At 37.9% G+C, this 23,872-nt stretch overlaps 1 protein-coding gene across 5 annotated transcripts in view; it reads right to left on the reverse strand.

Moving 5' to 3' along the window:
* Positions 1-11,256: 11,256 nt before the first annotated feature.
* Positions 11,257-23,872, reverse strand: part of Dnm3 (dynamin 3) — a 531,619-nt gene continuing 519,003 nt past the window's right edge. For 4 of the 5 annotated variants that reach the window (XM_045142170.1, XM_045142166.1, XM_045142165.1 and 1 more), the window contains one exon: positions 15,665-20,434. In XM_045142170.1, the coding sequence (XP_044998105.1) occupies positions 20,368-20,434 (67 nt within the window). In that variant the 3' untranslated portion in view covers positions 15,665-20,367. Of the gene's footprint in view, positions 11,401-15,664; positions 20,435-23,872 lie in introns of those variants that run through there. The other variant, XM_045142169.1, reaches the window with a different exon arrangement.

Below are 23,872 nucleotides of genomic sequence, written 5' to 3' on the forward strand. Positions count from 1 at the left end.
TTGTTCCACTTGGTTCTCACCTGAGACCTTCATGACATCCAGTGAAATGAAAATCCCAACACCTGTGAATCAGGTCACAAAATGATATTGCCTATGGTGCCACATATATTCATATGGGAAAGCGATGGGCGGTTAGGGTTACAGAGATACAGGGAGGAGTACTGGGGGAACAGCAGAGTAGAGTAGGAGCTGGAGGTTCCAGGTCTATTGATAGTAACTTAGGCTCTGATGCAAGTAATGTGCAATCACACTTGTCTAAGTAAAAGGTGAATTATGAAATTTTGAGTAAGCTAATTGTTTTATGTCTTTTTATCATTAAAATGCAAGCAAAAGTGCCTCTAGTGTTGCAACAGATAAGCTATACACAATACTTTGAAAAATGCTTACATAAAGCACAATATTAGTGCCAAGCATCTCAAGTCCAAAATCCAAAATAATCCAAAACATTAATTTTATTTTGTTACAAGTGTGTATGTGTTTTGGTTGTATGTATGAATGCTGGAGCATGTGTGTGTGGGTAGGTTAGAAATTGACACCTGGTATTTTCTTTAGTCATTCTCCATCCTGTTTTTGGAGACAGGGTCTCACTTAAACATAGAGCTTGCCAGTGTGGCCAGTCTAGCAAGCCAGCTTGCCTGGAGGTTCCTTTCTCTGCCTCCTGAACCCTGGGATTACAGGAACATACCTGGGCTCTGGGGATCTCAGCTCAGGTCTTCATGCTTACCTGTCTTCTCTGCCTTCAAGCAAAACTTTTGGAACACCAATGTTATGTGACAAATGAAAAATTCTACACTATGAAATTAGTGTGCAAGATTATTAAAAATATTTTATAAAGTTTCCTTCAGACTCCATGTATAAGGTATATATGAAACAAATGACTTTTATGCTTAGAATTGGGTCCCATTCCCAATATATCCTTATGTATATGTAAAGACTATAAAATCTGAAACCACCCAAATCCAAAAATTGCTGATCCTAAACATTTGGTTAAGAGACACTGGATGTGTCTTATCAGTTGGCATGTGGAGAAACTTGAAGAGGACAAAGGTTCAAAGGGCATCTGATTAATATCCAGAGTAGTTGACTTCTCCTATGGACGGTCAGTTCAAAGTTCCAGTTCTATCCTTGGATCACTAGAAATTAATTTTAACTCAGACATGCCATTGAGGGGTGGTATTTTAAGTAATATTTTTATTTTTCTGAATACAGGTTGCTCATAAATTTCTTGAACAGGATTTTGAACTAGTGTATAGCTAGTGACTTTTGGCACCCAAAGCATCCATCTGTTGTCTGATGGACTGCCAGAACTGATTGTTTTTGGATAGTCCCACACTAAATGATGGTGGTTGGTTGTAGCATAGAGTGATACAAAGTGTGGTACTTGATGTTTTAATACATTTGTCTGATTGTAGTTTCCATTTGTCAACTTCAGGGAACTTACATGGCAATACCATCCATGTCGTCAGTCAGCATAAAGTTCAATAAATGTGTACCACTTTTAGGATAGTGGGGTGAATTGAATGTGTCATTTGCAGCTGCTTCCTGCCACACCATCAGAATGGGAATCCACAAGTGCTTGACTTTACTTAGTTTTGTGGTTGCAGAATAATCCAAACGATTGAGATCAAAGGTTAAGGAGGCTGCCCTATGAAAAGTGGATTAGAACACAGCCTGAAAGGAAGGCTCAAAGAGGTATTCATTGCCTATAACCTCTAAGCCATTTCCCGCTTAATTCATTGCCTATAAAATTACTAAGGGCAGGACTGAGAGCTGTAGTTCACTGCTAAAACAATTGCTTAGTATTCCTTAAACCCTGATGGGAGAAAAAAAAATACAACAAAAAGTGAAGCAAATGTTGATTTGTTCATCAGATGATGATCTACAGGAGAATAAAGACTGCTGCTATTGAGATTATAAGACTTACCTGTAGCAAGCTTCATTAAGTCTGGCAGGAATTTTGGCCTGGAAGATTATTGGTATAATCTAGTCTGGTAAGCTACTGGGAAAATTGACTCATCTCTTCTGGCCTGATCTTCCCTGCTTACCAGCTTACAAGGTGCAGCTTTGCTCCACCTTGTCTGTTGCTGCTTCACTACAGGCCCACAAACAACAGAGCCAACAAGCTATGGACTGAAGACCGTGAAGCTGCCAGTTAAAGCAAATCCTTCCTCTATGTTATCTCGAGGGTTTTGCCACAGAAAGCTGAAGTAACACAGGTGTTGGGCATTGAAGTTGGGATGGAAGGCATCCAAGAGAAGCAGAGCTACAAGCCTTATTTTGTGATAAAGTGGACAATTTATAATTCACAGATAGCTAGAAGACATGCATGTGTGTAGCAACATGAACAGTGGTTCTGTGTAGAGATCATGGTGCTATGCCTGTATGCTTACATCAGTACTGTAAACTCTTCAGAAAACTTTTGGGCAGCTATGCATTTAAGTGTCTATACTAAGTGGCCATACACGAAGTTGCATGTAAGATTATTTGCATTTTCAAAGCCCAAGAAAGTTTCAAGGACAAGAAAAAGGAAACAAGTCAGCAGAGGGCATCAGCTACACAATTATGCAACTTTTCAAACCCACTTAGTTCAGGGATGTATAGCTGGGATACAGTGCCATCTTGTGGAAGTTATTGATATTCCATTTTATAAAAGCATTCAGAAAGGGGTGATATTCTTGCTGAAGTGTGGCTTGAGAAATAGCTACACAGTCTGAGGTCTCCATAAACTGGGAAAGCAAATAGTAAATTGTGATTTTATTAATAATATCTATATCTTTGAGCACCAATGTGTCACAAGACCCGAACCTGCACTGTGTTTATTGTTTATTCTTTTTTTGTAATAATCCTGTGAGAAGTGTTTCCTTTACAGTTTAGGAAACTAAGAATGAGAGTGGGGTAGGGAATTGTCTAAGGATATATTTATAGGTTAGGTTAGGGCTCTGCTTTTCTGATAGCTGGATTGCTTCAGGGCTAAATAACAGGTAGGAGGTTGCTTTTCATGCATAGTCAAATCTGTCATCATCCCCTTATCCTTTATTATCTTCACCTACCCCTAAAAAAAAAAAAAAACTTCCTGTCCACCTAAGCCTGCTTCTGCACTTTCTAGCATTAGTGCTTTATGGTGATTGGCTTTGAGAATATATTCAGTCAACAAATACTATGCTTTACTATATAACAAGTATCGTATGTGCTTGGGAATATGTATGTGAATAAAAAGGTTTATGTTTCTTGACCTAGTAGAGATGAGTAGGAGACATAAGAAATGTAAAAGGAAAACAATAAATACTATTAAAATAAGAAAAAAAAAGTGGCAGTATTAGAGACTGCCATAGTCATGGAAAAGCTAGCATTTAACCAAAGACTTGAAAGAAGTGAAAAACTAATCTGTACTGGAGAAAAGTATTCCAGGCACAGAAAACAGCTAGTGAAAACAGCCAGGGCTCTAGACAGAAGATGTGTGCCATGTTTGGGGAACCGCAAGGAGAACATGGAATGGGGTCAAAGAGATGATGTGGAAGGGTAGATTATGAATGTTATTGTACTATTGAAAGGTCTTTAGTTTGTACTGTGAGAATAGAACCACTGGAAGGTCATGTAGAACAAGGCATGATCTGGCATACATTTTGAAGGCCCATTGTGGTTGCTATGGATCAAGAACAGACAGAGGAAGAAGCATTCACAGGCTTTTGCAGTCATCTAAGCCAGAGATGGATGGTACCTTAGAACACAGTGATGGTGAGGGAAGTGGTGAAAAATGGTCATAAAGGGGCATATAATTTGAAAATAAAGCCAATTAGACATTTAGGTATATTTGATTTCATGAAGGTGTGAAAGAGCACAGTTGTAAATTAGATTTTGGCCAACTGAATTAAAGCTAGATTTGCTATTAACTAACAATGGCCATGGAGAGTTTTGGGGAGGTCAATCCATGTGGGGGCTTGTAGAGTTTGAAATGTCTCATAGATAGCCAGACTGAAATGTTGAGTAGGGAGCAAGAGATAAGGGTTCGGAGTTTGAGAGTGATCCATGAAATGGAGATACAGATTTTTGTATACTTTAAACAATATGTTATTTAATATTATGTGCTGTTTGAGATTACCATCTCGTACTATGCCTCAAATCTATACCAAGAAAGTGTTTATAGACAAAAACCAAAGAAGAAGACCAAGAACTCTGAGCTACAAAGGTTGAGTGGAAAAAGCTTCACAGCAAAACCACTGAAGCAAGAGAAAATCAGGAGGTGTTTTGTCCTGGACCTTAAATGCAGAGAGTGACTGAAGAGGGAAAGGGTGACCCATTGGGGCCAGTCAAAAAGGAAGTCAAGGACTGAGACCTCAACATTGGATTTAACCTGGAGGAGGTCCCTGAGGATCCTGAAAAGAGGACAATTTTGGTGTGGTGGGTGGAATGGCAACTTATTTGACATGGAATTGAGAATAGAGAAATTGTAGTAGCAAAGACTTTTGGGAAGTTTAGCTTCAAAGGGGATCCAGGAAATAGTACAAAATTGAGCGGGGATATTAAGACAGAAAGTTTCTATGCCAGTAACAATGAATTTGTAGAGTGGTAACTGAGAGATAAGTGTTACTGGGGGTAATATCCTTGACTAAGTGAGAAGAAAGTGAGAGCACAAATGGAAGGACAGAGAGAAGGATAGCTGGTCTATGGTAACAGGTGGGAAGGAACAATGCAAGGATAGACTATGGAATTTCCAGTGTGTAAGGAGAAGGGCCATTAGGGTGAAGTGAAAGACAGGGGCTGTAGCATAGCAGAAAATGTCAATTGATAAGAGGCCAAGAGGTTAGAACAATAGAAGGGGAAGTGGAAACTGGAGCATTGACAGGTTAAAATTTGGAAGGTGAATAGATGAGGGAGGCTGAAGGGCAACATCATTAGAAGAGTGAAGGCCAAGAAACTGAAGGTCAGGATGGGGTGGATTATCGGTAAGTATACTAACATGTCCATGAATGAGGATAGAAGTACCCCAGAGGAAGTAACAGTGAAACAGAAGCTAAAATCATTGAGAAATAAGATGGGATGGATTGTAGCCCGAGAGGTAAGAGCAGTGTGAGGTAGGGTATGCTACGATGTTAAGAGGTTAAAAGCAGGGGAGTTCCAGGGAAGAAGAAATAAAGCAAAACCAGAAAATAAGGACAACTATCCCACTCTTAACTCAGAAGTATGAGGAGTGTGTGAGAGGTTTGCTCCTATCTTTGGAGAAGGTTATAGAGGAAGCAGTGCCCTTAGGGAAATTATAAGTAAAGCAATATTGTAGAGGACACTTCCTAGAGAACAGGCTGAAGATGCTAGTAATTTTATTGACCATGGACACTGAGTTAGTGCACAGTGGAATGACATAAAAAGTTTTGGAGAGATGGGGCCAAGAATGCGCACAGAACCATATGGGGACAATAGTAGAGGGAAATGTACAAATCTCGGGGTTCTGAGAGGGCTGACACAGGCTGGGTGGAAGGAACACTAATAGAAGTCCCAGATAGTTCAAGACAAACAGTGTGCTAAGAATGTTGAGTGTTGGTAGGTGGGGAAGTGTGGACTTTCAGAGCCTCCTCTTCACTTCAAGGCAGGTTTGATTTCAAATTAGGTCATCAGGAGTATGTTACAGTGGTTCACTAATGGGATTCCTGGGATTTTCTGGGTTAAACGCATTTTGACAAGAACCCTTTGGAGCTCATGGCACAAACTTCCTGAGAATTGTGTGAATTTCCAAAAGTGTGCAATGTTGTTGAGGTGTTCTAGAAAGCTTGATTCCTGGCAAAGTAATAGCAGCGCTTAGGGTTTAACCAAGATTCTTGGAACATGGAGCCCAAGGAGGAACATTCCTTCCACCACTAAGAGGGTGTAGGTGAGCTCGCTCAGCAGCAACAAGAGGTATATTAGAGCCAGCACAAGGCATGTTGGAGCATGCTGGTTAGGAGTAGGTCAATATATTTGGCTGTTTTTTATTTCCTCAATTCCCAGGTGCCATCAATGTTGGATCATTTACTTTGGGAAACAATGGCAATTGCTAACCAAATCAGAACATTCCTTTCCTTCAGGGTACATTACTGTGATGAGTGGGAGGATTGCCAAGAGCTGGAATAATTATGAAGCAGTTGTTCCCCAAATGCCCACCACTTTCACAGCCTGGCAGGCCTGGCCATTCTTTCACCACTGCCTCCTTGTGCCCATTGGTAAGTGTGGGAGTAAAAGTGCTCCAAGAAGTACTTTCCTGCCACCAGTTGGAATCTAGGTTCAAATGCTACCCAGGATCAGCTTGTGGTCTTTTACTGCTCTAAACAGACCAGATCACCAATTCTTTGACCATCCTGCTATGGATGTCCCCAGTGCTGATGTCGAGGAAACTTGTCTCTTGGGACCCTTAAAAGCCGGGGCCAAGTTGCTGCTTCTGCTTTCCCAAACTCGCTGGCTAGCTACTTGCCACCCCAGGATGGCCTGTGGGCCTTGTGCTGTGTCCAAGTCACATTTGGACTCTGGCAAGTGAGAACTCTGTGGGCCTCCCACTCTTTTTAAATTGCCAAATAAACAGAACCTTGAGGGCCTAGGCAGCTTTTGTGTACAAAGTTGGAAGTATGTTTGTCTTTAAAAAAAGAAAAGGGCAGACAGAAGTAGCTCTAACTTGCCCTCTCTCTTGCTTTCTGCAATGTACTCTCATAGGTGAGCACTGGGAGAAGAAAATAAAAGTCTAGATTTTGTAGTGTATTGGCACTTGAAAATGGTCCTGTTTTTTTTTTTTAAAGCACTGTTTTGGGAGGTGGAACCCGGTGCCTTTGTGGTTCCTGTCTCTGCTTTCTGGGGCTTGCTGAGGCTTTCTCTGTGTTTGTTCATGACTCACATTCATGAGTCTCATTGACGCTGTGAACTTGGGCTGAAAATTGCATCTGATATCATGCACTGTGAAATTGGATTAAATCGGAGTATGGAAGTAGTTGTGTGTAGTCCTGACCCATCCAGTAGACTGCCACCTGCTGAATCTGATCTTCTCAAAGTGGTGGAAATATTATAGTTTAATAGTAACCTGTAGCATTATGCAACATCAGCAATAAAACAACAGGTGTAGACTATGATAATTGAAGCAGCTGGCATGTCCTTTAAGTGAGAATTTGGTGAAGTAATGTTTTATGAATTCCATGTTATTTACTGGGATATAGAGTAGGTAAATTATAATAAGCACACAGTTGCTACTGTTTCTGATTCTGTGAGTTTAACTTTTAAAAATGGGTTTATAGTTGGGAGAATTTACCTCAGAATCTCAGGTAACTGGACTAAAGAATGCGAGATCAGTTTTCTGAAGTTGACTGTATCACACTTCCTGTTGAGTTATAAAAGACATTGGCAAGTACAGAACTTTTTCAAACCATAAGGTAATGAACATTGAACTATGTCATACTCAGTACTTATTAAAATCGCCTTGACTGTAAATAAGTAGCAGTTCTTTCCTTCCGTCTTTGTTGTGGTCCCAATGTGTTCCCTAGTTGGCTGATGGGCTTTGGGAAATAATTGGATCCTGAGCTAATTCATGGAGCAAATCCCTTGGTGGATTCATAATATGATGGCATTACTCAAGGTGAAAAGAGTAGGAGGTGGGGCCTTGTTAGGGATATTAGAGATGTATCAGTCCCCTGAACCTTCTCCTCTCTGCCTCCTGACCACCATAAGACAGCAGCTTCTGCCTACACATTCTCTCCACCATGATGTTCTGACTTACCTCAGACCCCAAGTGGTGGATCCAGTTGAGCTTGGACTAAAAACTCTGAAACTGCGGGAAAATAAATCCTTCCTTTCTTGTTTTCTCTCTAGTATTTGCCACAGGCATGAAATTCAGACTTGCATACTTCTTTTGCCTTTCAACTTCTAAAATAGTCTATTGAAACACAACTCAGCTGTATTTATGGTCCTCAAGGTTTAAGGACATTTAGATACCAGTGAAACCCCAAAAGGAAAGGATTGAAATTAAAAAAAAAAAAATTCTTACCTTTAGTTCTTTTTTTGGCCATTTCTCAGGTGTTCTAGGTGTTTCTAGCAGTGGAATAGGGAACTCCCGTTCCCCCAGTGCTGCAGGAGGAGATAACCTTTTGAATCCAAATTTCTCTGTTAGGCACTGAAGCAGTTAGCAGACACCTGCAGTTTCAATACCACTACAACCTTTGCTCCTCCAACACCTGAGTGGCTTAGAGTTCTGCATTACGTTATTCTGTTCGGAATGAAAAGTCTGGTTCTTTGATTGGCTGAAATGAGTCCCATTGTCTCTGTCAGAAAGCATAATTGTCACATTCTGGAACATTCACTCATGATTGGGGAAAAGTGGATAATATTGTTAAGGACTTAATTAGCTACATTAGCACTTGGATCAGTAACACATCTTTCCAGAAAGATAACCAAACCTTTCATTTATTAAAGTAATATGTTGAAATTCCTTATTTGACTGTTTTGTATGTTACTTTTATTCTGTGACTTCTCTGGTGACTACTGAGAGATTATTATGAGTCCCAGAAACATCCGATATGCAAGCAAAGGGAAGACAATATAGAAGGAATATTATGCCAGGGCCTCCAAGCTGCTGCAAATGGACTCCAGGTGTATGTACTACTTTGTGAATCTGGCTTTACATGGGTACTGGGGAATTGAACTCAGATTGTTAGGCTTTGCAGACCTTAACCACTGACCAGTCTTTCCAGTGTGGAATATTATGGTTTTTAAAAAAGAATAACAGCTTGGTTCCTCTTCCCCATCCTGAGTTATGATCAACTCAGAAAAATATAATACTTTCCTAACTCTATTAGGTAGAGATAGGGACAGAATTAATAGATAGTTGGAGAAAGGTACATTTTGAAATACATGAATACTAATATCAGTAAATGTATATTAATAAACTTTAGTATAGTTTAATTTTATCCCAGGCTTCTCTTATAGTTTAATTTTATCCCAGGCTTCTCTTATTTCACCCTTTATTTTGTTGCCTATAAAATGAGAGGAAGAGAACACAGTTCTGCTCAGTTCAAGCCTAAAGTAATCATGTCATTATGCTGTGACTAGAATTCCTCTTCTTTCTTTTTTCCTTTTTAGTTCTTTTTTTTTTTTTTTTTTTTTTTTAGGTAGGGTCTCACTCTAGCCCAGGCTGACCTGGAATTCACTATGTAGTCTCAGGGTGGCCTTGAACTCCTGGTGATCCTCCTATCTCTGCCTCCAAGTGCTGGGATTAAAGGTGTGCACCATAACACCCAGCTTCAAAGAAGTGTTTTTGTTTTAATTTTTATTAACATTTTCCATGATTATAAAATATATCAAAGAAGTGTTTTTAATGAGAAGTCTTACTTTTACAACGGGGATTCCTGCCCACATATTCCTCATGCCTTTCCTTGCTAGGGCTCACCTGTCTCAAATGTAAATGCAATGCCAATGAAGTAAATGGAACACCACGTCCAAAGAATGATGTGCAGTAATGTATTTTAAATAGCTCAAGTGAGGCATTTTCAAGTGATGGTATCTGAGAAGGGTGACTTATCAATTCAAATGTAGACCATGTAATTCTCCAAAACATGAAAGTGGAAAACCTTTTATTTGGCAGGATTTACTATATTACTTTAAATGATAAGCATTTTATTGAATAGATTTTTGTAATAGTTAAAAATTAATGGCCTAAACTTCTAGTTCCCCTGTGCTGATAGATGTATGTGTGTGGAAATGTGTTTTTATTTTTCAGTGTGCAGCAAGAACTGAGGAGATAAACTACTCCTTGCACACCAGCCAGTGCCTGGGTGAAATCATAGAGGAATTGATAAGATGAGTAAGAGTGCTGCTTCCATGGTGAGCCTGACAACCTGTGGTGCCAGGGTGATGAAGACAGACACTGTGGATACTCAAAATGCACCAAGGCAGAAATTCAGAAGCTGCTGAGAGCTTAACACTAAAGTAGATTTAAAGCACACCCACCAAGGCTCAGGGAATTTTGTGTAAAAGGGGATAGAAAGATTGTAAGAGCCACAGACTGGAAGGGAATATTCAGAGGCATGGTCCTCCACCCCCACCTACAGTGACTGACTGATGCTCTCACATCTCATAACCTAAAGTCCAAGGGAGAATACCAGCAATCCCACTGAGGAGGGCTCTTAGCAGAATGGAGGCAGGGAGGAGGGAAATGATGGTAGTACTAACATATAATGTGTCCATACAAAGTTTTTACTTAATAAAAAAAATGGCCTAAAATTTCAATATTGGCATTTTTGAGATCTGATGCATTAAAAAGTTTTCTTTCTGTTTCTTTTTTTATTAGTTATTTTATTTATTTGACAGAGAAAGAGGGAGAGAGAGAGAATGAGTGCACCAGGGCCTCTATCCACTGTAAATGAACTCCAGATGTGTGTGCCCCCCTGTGCATCTGGCTAATGTGGGTCCTGGGGAAGTGAACATGGGTCCTTTGTCTTTGCAGGCAAACACCCTAACTGCTAAGCCATCCCTCTAGCCCCAAAAGTTTTCTTTTTCTTCAACCCCCTTCTCCCTCCCTCTCCCTTTCTCTCTCTCTCTTTCAGAGAGTGTATGTATGCACTTTACTGACATCATAAAGAATCATTTTTTCCCTCAATGTGGCAATGATTCTTTGCATTATTGGGCTTATATTTTGCGAGATACTTGTTAATCTTTTTTTCCATGAATTTGCCAAATAGAATTTGTGAGGTTAGGTATTTCAGGCCTACAGTTCCTTGTTTAATATTATATATTTTTCCATCTATAGGAGTGCCTAGAAAAATGACAATAGGAAAATATTTTGGGATAGCAATAACTAACTATTAATGGGATTCCTGAAAGCAGGCTGAAATCATTGTCTTGTGCCTTTTCTGCTCACCCAGAATTTTCTCCATCTTTTTACAATTCTGTTAGGCAGAAACTTCAATTAAAGATACATTTTCTCTGCCAGAGCATTTTAAATCATAACTCTATAGTAAGTTCCTTACTATATTAAACTGTCATTTTTCAGGAGCTAGGCATAGTGACACACATCTGTAATTCCAGCACTCAGGAAGTAGAAGAAGCAGGATCATCATGAGTTTAAGGCCAGCCTTGGCTACATGAAACCCTTGTCTCTGCAAAACAAAAATAAAACAAATTATGATTTTTTTCACCTTACCTGGCACTAGTTGAAACACATTCTTATTTTAATTTGGCTTATTTTCTTTAGAAAAAGAAAGGGACACATAATTTTCTATATAGAATAAACTTTATTTTTATACAGATGTGGATCAAAAATAAAAGTTTTTATGTACATATGACATATAGTGCAAACAAAAAGCTTTTAAATACCATGGGTAGACATGTTGTTGGAAACAAAAGGAGATGAATGATGGGGGTTAGGATGGCCGTCCTGGAACTGCAGGAGGGGGTCGCCTAGTAAAAACAAAACAAAACAAAAAATAACAAAAAGGAAAACACAGATGTAGAGGAAGAAAACAATGTTTAAATTATAACATAAGCCCCAATAATAACATGCAAAAATATCCCACAAAAATCAAATTCAAATCAAACAAACAAAAGCCAGGCAGACATGCAGGGGAAATGAAACACCACCACACAGCAAGGTTAGCAGTTCTGGGGCGTTCCCAGGCTGCCAGCAGTCTGTGAGCCATTTGTGTCTACTCAAAGACCTTGCTTTTTGCACCATGGAATTATAAATTCTTGCAATCAAATTTAAGATAACTTGAACTAGTATTTCAAATACCTTTAGGATTTACATATTTGATTTCTAATCCTGATTTTGTGACACTACTTTATTGCAAAGATGTAAATGAATGTTGTGAAATCTCCATGAGGGAGAAGGAATATAGAAATGTGACAGATTAAGTATTTTTTAATGTGAGGAAATTAGAAGGTGTCAAAAGATCCAATAAGCAACATAATCCCAATGCAGAAAACATCAAAAGTTAATCCCACAAAACAGGATGTGTAAATTAGAATTGGTCTAGGGGAATAGTTGTGATGTATGATAGTCTGGAATCAGGCCTAGGGAAATGAGCAGATGGGGGCTGGTTCTTAATGACCCTAAGATGTGTAGGAATTCCCTCTGTCTGAGAGCTAGGTACAACTACAATTCTGATTTATTCTGAAATGGGTCTAGAGTAAGTATAATCTGGTTGTTTGGATCGTTCTCCATGTCCCTTGCCTGGCTTATGTCTCATCAGGCCCATGAATTGTGAAGTCTGGGTATAGAGCTATGCTTCATCTTGACATTGGCCTCTCTGGTATTTGAAAGGAAGATGATTTGCAGCTACAGTAACCTCGGCACCACAATGAACAGCTCTGTAGTAGATGAAGAGCAGGCCTTGTCCTGACCGAATCAGTGTGAGCTCACTGTCACCATGAGCCAGAGAACCAGAGGCTATCTCATGCTCTAGTCTGTGCAGCTTCACTTTGGGCTATGTGTCCAGGTGTACAACAACATTCTCTTCCCCCTCCATCTTGTAACACTGCAATGAGTGGAGCAAAGAGGTCTATAAAACCAAACCGAAACAAAACAAAGCACTTCTTTTTTTGTTAAAGCCTTCTGTGATATGTTAATGGGGCCAAACTGACTGTGCTATTTCTGAGCAGTGGTTAAAAAAATGATCTTGCCTTTCCCAAAATCCAAAATCAATTTTTCTTCAGTCCAATTTAGCCTGGCTGCATTAAGGAGGCCTTCCAGCCATTTCAATGATGAAGAACTTGTTATTAGTCCCTAACCTTTCAACTGTGGGGGGTCTGCAAGCCTTGGGCTTCGTGAGATCCAGGTAATGGCTATCCCTGGTGTTTTCATGAAGAAAGTGTAATTAAATTTCTGTCAGGCTGAATGAGATTTATCACCTGCCCAGCAAACAGAAACTATTTTTGAGTTCTGAAGGGGCTTTAGAACACTTTAATTACCTCAGCAGGGCGGGGGGGGGGGTGAGCCATTAAACTGAACAGCAAGTCCACAGTGCTGAAGGAACATTCTGTGAGCACATGCCAAAACACTTTCCTGCTGGAGCTAGTTTAGTGTTCTAATCCAGAAACAGGATCAGAAACTTCATGTCTTGAAATATATGTCATTGACAGCTTGCTTCAAACATCAGGCTTGATGTTCCTTTCTTCCCTTCTTCACTTACCCTGTACCTAACGTTCCTCTTGTTGCCATGGAAGGAGCATTGTTGAAGAAGACAAGATTTAGTGCATCAGTGAGTTCTGCAGTGAATGTCAGCAGTTTGCATTTTTGCTCTTTCTTTGCCAGAATTCTCTTTATTATTTACACAGTGTGCTTAAAGGCAAGTGCTAAACACATGTGGGCCTTTTCCCATGTAAAACTAAAAGATACTGGAGTATTGAATTAGACTCATGAATTGTTAAGAAAGTTCAAAGTTCACACACTATATTAGTGTCAGACAAGCAGGTCTACTTTAGATTATGAATTCAGATCGCATTTTCTTGAACTTTCTAAAACAACTTCATAGAGTTGTTTTGCCAAAACACTAAGTTAAAAAGATAAGAACTTATATATTGGCATAATTTATATAAAAGAGACTCAATTCTCAATAAGAATGATGAATTGCACACATTCTCTTGGATCTGTCTAATTGTTGTAATTTAGTCTGATGGTGACCTTGCCCTGGCAAGAGCTCTGGGAAGGTTTTCCTTATGTATTTTCTCTTTTCTGTGAAAACTTCACAAAACAAACTCTACTTGCTTTCTTTGCCATCATTTAGGTAACTTAATATCCCAGAGCAGGGGTAAGCCTGAAGGCATGGGAAAGTGAGGAAAGAAAGGCAACAGGAGTAGGGGGTTTCCTCAATTCCTCTTTGATGATCTTTAATTTTACATGAACCTGGATCCCCCCTTCATAATACTCTCACAAGGGTAATGAAATTAATTCAATTGAGACCTTTTATTTCTTTTTCTGGAGAGTGAGGGAAAAAGAAACCTAGAAAAACATGAGCCTTACCCAAAGTTTGTTAAGACTTATGTACGTGTGTCTCTATTCTTCCCTGCATCCAGATCTTATGGGAGCTTTCTCTTGGGGACTATAATATGACTGTCACAGAGCATCAGAGCTTTAAGAGGATTGTGTTGAGCCAGATGTTCACATTACTCTTACACTTATCATTCAACTTTTTGCTGGTGACAGTTTACACTGGGATAATCATACATGCCATTGCTTTCCTTCTGGCCCAAAGATACAGAAGCCTGTGCATTTGAAAACTAGTTCTGTGGGATATTGCAATAATTATTTTTTATGATTAGAAAAAAACTGAGAAACTTGTGGCCATGATCGCTATCTTGGAGACTCACAATGAAATCTATTTTTTTTTCTTCTACTGAAAATTTTAATTTTGGTAATTGTTTTCCAAAGTATATTTTGACCAAGTGACTTTCGGTGTGTGTATGCTTGTTAAAATCTCATGGAATGTACTTTGGGAAAGTTTGAATTAAGTTTATAATTTTAGTCAATATTTCTTGCTTCTGCTCTAATTATTAGGTTACCACAGCATGAAAGAGCACCAATAAAGAAACCCAAAAGGTGGCAGTGCCAAATGTGGGCTGAAGAGGGTAGAAGCGGTTGAGTTAAATCAAATTCCAGATGCATTTCTCAAAATGAAATTGAAAGGCTGCAGCAAGAAAATAAGACTCTTGAAAACAAGTGGAGCCAGAAGTTTCTTTTTTCTGACATCAGAACTGCTTTGAAAACACAAATGGAAATGTGCCAAATAATAACAGTAAGGCCCTTTGTTTGTGGTCATTTTCCTTAGAAGCTATTCTGAATAGCTATTAACATGTTGGAATCATGAAATTTAAGAAAAACAAAACCCAAGTATACAGAATAATTCTCATCCAGAATTTCTTCTAGTAGGAAACATCCTTTGAAGGCATAGGTATTCCTCTCATGGGACGTATGTAAATCTGAGAAGGAAATTGCTGCAGGAAAGGGTGCATTCACATAGCAGCCTGCCTATTTTCTCTTTTCCTAGTTTCATATCCTAACCAAGCATGTAAAATAAATCAACATGTCTTTCCTATCTCCTTCTTAACTTCTACATATAGATGGCACATGTATGTTCATAAGGGATCTATTATCAAAGCTTATATGTGAGAGGTTTATTACCTGGAAACCCAATTAGGACAAGGTTGTGTGTAACTACTGAACACTCTTTACATTTTCTTATTATTGGATACAGTGAAAAGGGTACACTTCTTTCCTCCACACTTAATGATCAAGTAATAGAGGCCTGCTGTTGGGTCAGGCCCACAATTATTTGCTAAAAAGAATGACTTCTCATAACATTTGGGAACAGCATACTTCCTCCTCCTTCCCAGGGTTTTCCACAAATACTTCCTTTCTAATGACAATGTTTTATGGTGCTTGGGAAATGTCCCATCACACTATCCAGTTATTTAAAGTTTGTGTCCTTCAACCTACTTGAACAATTACTTCAAATTGGAAAACAATATCTCTCATTCCCCTTCCTTGGATTTGTCTAATGTGAAACCTCTAAAAACTTCCTTCTCAACTTAGTGACAGAAATAAAAATGCTATCATTCTCTACTCTGATAATTCTGAACCAGTTTGAGCAAAGGGCCTACAAAAATTTAAGTCGAGTATTTCTGAAATGCATTGACTCAATTATATACAAAAATGAGGAAGGGGTCCTTCAAATGTAATAATTTATTTCAGATTCATAAATACAGTTTCACATTTTCACAATAGGTACATGAAACCTGCAAGAATGATACAGACTTTAAAAATTTGCTTCAAAATCCCATTCACAGAGTCCATATCATCAGTATTAAGAAATCCCCAAAGTGCCACAAAGACAGTGGACAGTATTCTGGCACTTGTTGATGAGAGAATCAACAAAGAAGACAAGATTTCACTTTTATGTACTCATTATTCATGAAAAGCAGAAGAGAAATCTGCTTCAAAAACAGGAGACAAAGGGAACATACATTAGGGAGCAGAGTAAAAGCTGTACATATAAAATACAACACAAACAAGCTAATAGTGGTGGGAATTTTGATTGGGAGAAATTATCTTCACAATTGGCAGCAGTCAACATAAGACAGACTAACTTTTTCATAGTTTTAGACATTATAAGCAATGTTTAAGGAATTTAGGGGTAAAGATTATGATGAAGTCAATACCCTATTTTCTTAAGCTGAGCCACATGCAAAAATCTTGACAAGTGAGGTAAGAAGTCTTGCCAGTATACCAGTATGAACAGGTCTCAAGACAATCGGGAGACTCTCAGTTCTCTCTCACTCCCACATATACACATATTCGTACATATATGCAGATGTACACAAACAGCAATGCATACACTATACATACCTCAAAAATATTCTTAATGTTTCACGTGTGAAGCACCACATAATTTTAAACATATCAACTAGATAGAGTAACTGAGATCATCTACAGGACACAGTTGAGCTCTTTAGAAAGGCCTGAATGATCTGGGAAACTGTCCACTATTTCTCCATGTAAAATGATATAAAACACACGGCTTGAGTCTTATGCATGCTCATCTTTCATTGAGACAGTTCAGAGAGCTAGTGAGGCTTTATTCTTGATCCCAAAGAAGTTCCTATCAATTGAAAATAATTACATAGTTTCCCAAATGCAAAATGCTTCCATGAATGAATGGATAACTGACCTGTAAGGAATTAAGTAACCTATGGCCTGATTTTTTTTTTTTAGCAACTTTACCCAGAAAATACACTACCTCTATGATGTAGCTGAATACCTTAATATTTTCTTTATTTTACCTTTACTTTAGATAACAAAATGCGACAGAGACTGGTCTATCTTTTTAAGAGTCAGTTCAGCAAGCCCAACATAGCACACTTCTAACTAGAGAATTTGAAGAACAGTTACCAGATCTTACATATTATATCAAAGTATTGCCAAAGATAATTCCTTCTTAGGTAGCAGTACTATGGACTTAGGTACAAATACCTGTGGGTATTAACTAACTTGCTGTCATGGTGATTATAAGTGTTGTTCCTCTTAGAATTAATATAATCTGGAATTAAGAAATATTATACATTTCATATGTGGTATGAGAAATGAACTGTTGTCATGTGTTATGGCACATCTCCCCAACATATTTCTTATTTTAGCACAGTTTGAAAAATATATTCATATTCTTATATACTCAGCACATGTTTATCATACATATTCATACCCATACATATACATATATACACATAATGCATACACAATCACACTCATGCTTATGGCATTTTCAGAGTGCTTTTAAACCTGTTTACCCCACAGGACACAAAATACATATACTTAGAGAAAAAAATTGCTATGTATATGGTATATACATAGAGACATGCATAGAAAACACAGAAAACATGAACACTTGTCACATACTGGTATTAGGTCCCATTTCATATTTTAGAATTATGGCTACAGTCTATACTAAAAAGTCACAGAATTAGTCTATGTGCTTACTTTTTAGTTCTAAATTCAGAAGGCTTATGTCACAGGAACTGGTTGTATTATATTTTGGAATATGAGTACATATATAAACCAATGATTTTGCTAATAAACATACCCTAATGTTCTTCTATCTTATAAAACACATCTAAAAGCAATAATCAGAAGAGGATGCTTGCTAGATGACTTTTGGAAATGCAATATATCTGTTATAAATCAATACTGTTTCATAATCTGTCTACAACAGAGCAAGTGGTTATTCAAATGAGCCAATATGCATGCAAGGTTTAGCATGTGACAATTAAGTAAATTTATACCTTAACCACTAAGCCATCTCTCCAGCCCAATAAGCTAAATTTACTTATCAAACATGTATAATTCTTTTTTCAAATCCTAAAAGTGTTGAATTTTTTATTATGCTAGATCTGATGGAGCTACATCTACAATGTTGATCAGAGTAATCAGTTAAAAGGAAGTTGCACAAGAGATTAAGGATGGGCTGGGAAACAAAATTCTTCAAGCAAGACATTCCTGTTTTAAGGCTCTGTGTGTAGGCCGTCCTACAAATTCTGCCCACCCCAGAGCTTCACTCATTTTGGCATCTCCTATTAGCAAGATGCAAACACTCTGACTGCAACAAATTGGAAATAGTTCTTGAATCTCACTGCTAAAATTCCAGGGGGTGGGGACTGGGTTCTATCAGACATAACATGGGAGTAAAACACAACAAAAATGAAGCCACAATGGGAGATGACTGGGACCGAGCCTCTGTGGGACTATAATCTAAAAGCAAAAGCCAAAGATGACAAATGCCATTGTTTATGACTGCCTAAGATCAGTGGAAAGAAACTTGGAAAAAAAACTCCAATTTTCTTTGACATTGGTTTGTGCTGATCTGAGAACACACCAGTGGTTTTCCACAATATTTTCCTCTAACAGAAGGACATTTTTGAAATACAGCAAAATATAAAACCACAGTGAGCACAAAGCCAAACCCTGAAGTATATAATTCGTTAGCTGCCTATTTTAGAGAATTCAAAGAAAGAAGCAAAGGGAATCCTAAAGCGAGGGAGTTTTATGAAAAGATTTAATTGATGAATGCTTGACTATGAAGGCTTACTTAACATTTTTCCATTTACCTGGGATATTAGTTTCAAATACAATGTGTATCTTACACATTAGTTCCATCCACAGTTAAGTATTTTTCTAACAGGAAAACAAAATATGAGAGGGGTAATGGTGATAATAATCTTTGTAAGACCACTTGTAACTATGAAAGCTAAAATGCTCTTTTGGTATGTCTTGTATTTTCCATTTTTGTGCCAATTACAAATGGCCTATAGCTCATTAGAAGTTCAATACACCATCATTAAAATTGGCAAGTTCTCTTTTTGAAAAATAAATGATTAAAAGTTTTTACTTCATGCTTCCTGGGTATCTGCTTTGGGTATATGCTACACAGGAAATTAAAGTCAAGTTAACATACAAATCATGTTTGCTGCTTTCAAAGGGAGACGATACAGTTGGTAAAACCTGATTTACTTCTTTAGAATATGAAATAATGCCATGGGATGCCACGATTCAGTGAACACTTGCTCTGCTGTCTGGGAACAGTTACCAGACAGAATTCATTTGGCTTCTGGCTGTTTCCTACATATTAATCATCTAGTCCTAGGTAGTTCAAAACTTAGCCTTAAGACTGAACTGTTAACCTCTAGGCTAAATTGCTCTAGTAAATTTTAAGAATACTAGAAATTGTGAATTTGCTTTGCAGGTCAATATCTCAAAGCCATTCTGGAATGAGTGGGAGCAGCATATCTACAAACATGGGAGCAAAGCTCTTAATCCATGGCACCCTTTCCATCCTGGGTCCTGCTTTCTCAGTACCACTGTCTTATGGTAAGCTCCAAGACTTAAGGAAGTCTAGAATGGACAGAGATGTGCACTAAATTTGTTACAAAGCAATTGTTATACAATTATTTATAGGTAAGTAATAGGAATTATAGGTTAGCATAGATTTTTTTTGTGCTTCAGACAGAAAAATACACTGTAGTTAATATGAAAGTAAGGTTATCCATGCCAAAATAAGATCAACTGGGAGACGTTGAACATTTTCCATGCCAGCCTTCTCTCACTATAGCCTACTTAGAGGTGAATATATAAATTATATCTTTCAAGATGTATTTAGGTGTGTAATATTTTGCTTCCCTCTTGGATGCTGCAACTAGCCAAATTTATCGACTGATTTCTGGGAAGAAACAAACAAACTTTGCTTCATGGTTTTATACATATATAACATGAAACAAAACACACTGGCATGAAGAGAATCTCCCTAGAGCAAAGTTTTCCTTTGTAAACCGCCTTATACTCCTGGAAAAGTTTTATTCTTAAGGAATCCTAATTATTTTAAAAGATCATTGTCTAGAGGTCTTATGAGATAAAGAAAGGAAAATAACATACATACATAACTATGGATTAGGTAATAGAAAACAGAATTTCTGCCACCTAAAATAGAATGTAGGAAAAGAAATATGCAGAGCTCTAAGCTCTCATATCTGTTAATAATTTTTATTTTATGAGATCCCTGGCATATAGTCTAGAAAACTTGTTCAAATAAACTTCAAATATGTGTTGGGTAGGTAAATGGTTTTCAAAGTCTAGGCTTGCTATGCGACCTCACCTTGGTCAATACTATGCACTAAGCCTCTACAGGTTAGCAGCTTTTAGGTGTCAAACCTCAAAGGTCTGACATACCATGAGCAATGAAGATGAGTGATGAATGCATTAGTAACATTGGTTACTTGCCTACTGATGTCCATACATGCGACTACTCATGGTTTACTGCGACGGTTATCAACTATGCTGCTTTCGCATAAATCATTAGTGAATAATTGTGATACCAGTCACTCCGTTTAGTCTAACAGGGATTCTAGCGGGCGGATTATAGTGGGGCGAGTTGGCGATGGGGGTGGTCTCCGGCTAGAAAAAGATAAAGAGACAGGTAAAGAAACAGGTCGAGGCAGAGAATTGGTCTCAAGAACACTGGCAACGAGCCATCATGCACAAGCACATGCACATGCAAATCTAGTCAGTAGAGTGGTAGGGATTCAATGATTTTAATATTGTCACTTTTCAATCATCTAGTCAACCTAGTGTTCAGTGGGAATTAGGTAAGTTTCATATATAAATCTTTTTCAGAACTGAAGTGACCCCTTCCAATACCAATATAACATAATTTGAAAGCCATCTGAGATATATTCCGCAGATCTCAGCACCTACCTTATAGTGGCTATAGAGTGAAACTGTGCTGAGGTATACCTGCTCCAGGAGCGAACAAGGCATGTTAAGGTGATCTCTTTGTATCTTTGTCAGGATGTTTGAACCACTTCTCATTGCCTGCATCAATAGCTTTCTCCAGTTGCTTTTTATTTTGCTTCTAATTTGCAGGTACTAGTAAGAATTCAAGAACTTTCTTTTTTTATTTTTATTTTTGTCATGATGTGGACAGTCTCAGTGAGAATACCCGAGTAAGCTGCATGAGCTGTAGCTTCTGTTTGAGGTTTTAAGGGTTTTATAAGTGTCTCCGATGGTATTGGTTACTATTTAGTTGGCAATAGTGTTTCTGAAAACCAGATGTATTGAGTAACACACTCTACTCACTGTGCTTGAGGATCTTAATATTATCAAGTAATATTATTTATTCCTTAAATTCCTACACTTATTTAATGAATGGGTTAATGAATTTTGTGTGCATATATACTTCATATATTCTACATTAAGAATCATCTTTATAATCTTACAAATTTAACAGATGCTAAAAATGGAATTTTTTTGTGATATTTGAGGGTTGTGTTTCATATGTGGTGTGTGTATGTGTGTGTGCTCATGGACATGCATGTGCATGTGGTGTGTGCATGCATGTGCACATGTGTGGGCAGATGTGTATGCTTATGCATATTCCTTATAGAGGCCAGACGAGGAAGTTCAATGCTTTCCTTTACTATTCTTATGCATTATCTCCTTGAGTCAGATTCTCTCACCTAAGCTTGAGCTCACAGCAAGCACCAGTGCTCCTTCTGTCTTTACCTGCTTAGTGCTGGGGTTATAGGTGTGGGAATATAAAATTTATAAAAATTAAAATATTATTTGTGAGAGAAGAGAAAGAGAGAGGAAGAGAGAGAGAGAGACACAGAGGATGACTATGAGCACACTAAGGCCTCTTGCAGCTGCAAAGAAACTCTAGATGCATATGCCACTTTGTGTATCTGGCTTTATGTGCGTACTGGAGAATCAAATCCAGGTCAAGACAGCAGGCTTTGCAAGTAATTGCCTTTAACCATTAAGCCATATCCCCAGTCCCATGCCAACTTTCTTCTTTTTATTTTTTTATTTTGGCTTTTCAAGGTACGGCTTCACTCTGGCCCAGGCTGACCTGGAATTCACTCTGTAGTCTCAGGGTGGCCTTGAACTCACAGTGATCCTCCTATCTCTGCCTCCCAGATGCTGGGATTTCCATGCCAACTTTTTCTTTTTGTTTTTCGATGTAGTGTCTCACTCTAGCCCAGGCTGACCTGGAATTCACTCTGTAGTCTCAGGGTGGCCTTGAACTCACAGAGATCCTCCTACCTCTGCTTCCTGAGTGCTGGGATTAAAGGCATGTGTCATCATGCCCAGCCATGCCAACTTTTTAATGTGGATGCTAGAGATCAAACTCATGTCCTCAAAATTGTATAGCAAGAACTCTTACTCACAAACACATCATCCCAGCACAGAAACTTTTTTTTTCTTTAGATGCTGAATTTTTGTTGTACTACCTTTGTCATTGAAAATACTTGTTTAGGGGATGGAGAGATGGCTAAGCAGTTAAAGTGTTTGCTTACAACGCCTAGTGGCCTGGGTTAGATTCCCCACTACCCACATAAAGTGAGATGCACAAAGTGGCACATCTATCTGAAATTTATTTGCAGCAGCTAGAGACCTTGATGTGCCCATGTTCTCAATCTCTCTCTCTCTCTCCCTTCTCTTTGCAACTAAATAATAATTTTTAAAATGTGATCCAAAAATCCTTCTTCAGTACACTAATCATAACTAGTATTTTTCAATGAGAGAGAAAACCAACAGGTCATTGATGTAGCAAACCTTTTCGACCAAACTTTTGGATGAGTTCTCAAATAAGAGCTCCTATGGAATTATATCCATGACATGGAATTTCCTTGTGAATAGGAAAACTAAGTTGATCTAACTGAATATCTGTTCTCAGGTATGTACAAGCAGAGTTGGAAAAGTTAAAGAAAACATTCATGGTGTTTAGGGTTACTACTGTAATTGATCAAGCCTTGGTTTGTTTCTTAGGTAACAAAGGCAACAACAATCATGAATCTCTAAATTAAGAAAATGAAGTATTTAAGGACAATTCATAATATAAAGTTATTGTTTCATAGTGAGAATCACTTTGGTACAAATTCATAAATATTAGGACAGTTCCTTTTACCCCCATGCCCAAAAACTGTCTAAGAAACTTAAAAGTAAGCTTTACCTGGGAAGGCATAGCTTTACTTTTTATATCAGTTTTATTATTAAGTAGTACTGAATTTTAAAAGCATATGATAAGAGATACTTGTAGGTGGAGTACAACATGACCAAACAGAGCAGTGCTAGCTGTTTAGGAACAAGTTCTTTCGCCACAGAAAGGCAACTGTGACCACTTCAACTGTTTTGGAAGTTCTTCACCAGGAAAAATCCTCTCAACTTCCTTCTTTTTTAAAAAACAATAATTTCACTTGACACACACAAACACACACTCACACACACACACACACACACAGAGAGAGAGAGAGAGATAGAAAGAGTGAGAGAAAGAAACAGGCCAAGAGAAAGACAGAGAACGGATATGGCAGGGCCATATCACAGTGAATTCTAACTAGGTTTATATGCTTATCTTTACTGATGAGAAATAGACTGTATCTTACTCATTTTCATAGACTCAATGCCTACCTCACTGATTACTATCTACTTTGTAAATATTTAAAACAAATAAATGAAAATTAATGCAGGAAATAAAAAGCAACCTATGAATACCTATGATATTCACTGATCTTACAATAACAAGGGTGTTTCTTAGTAAATTAGGGCTGTGCCCAACTTTGATTTTATATGCATACATACATACATATATACTTATGTGTGTGTAATGTACATTCACATATACATATGTAAGATTTAGGCTTGGAAAGTCTATCTATAAAGTATTTGAGTGCTTAATTCTTTAGTAGGTGTTTAGAACAATACTAAATAATAGCTCTACTTCCCTCAAGTATTTTACAAATAAGTAATTTATGGAGATATATTCTTAGCAATTAAGTAATTATGGAGTTACTTTAGAAAGTTAAAATTTTAACTTAAAGGAAGGAAGCTCTA

The sequence above is a fragment of the Jaculus jaculus genome, chromosome 1 (genome assembly GCF_020740685.1).
Source record: "Jaculus jaculus isolate mJacJac1 chromosome 1, mJacJac1.mat.Y.cur, whole genome shotgun sequence".
NCBI classification, from domain to species: Eukaryota; Metazoa; Chordata; class Mammalia; order Rodentia; family Dipodidae; genus Jaculus; species Jaculus jaculus.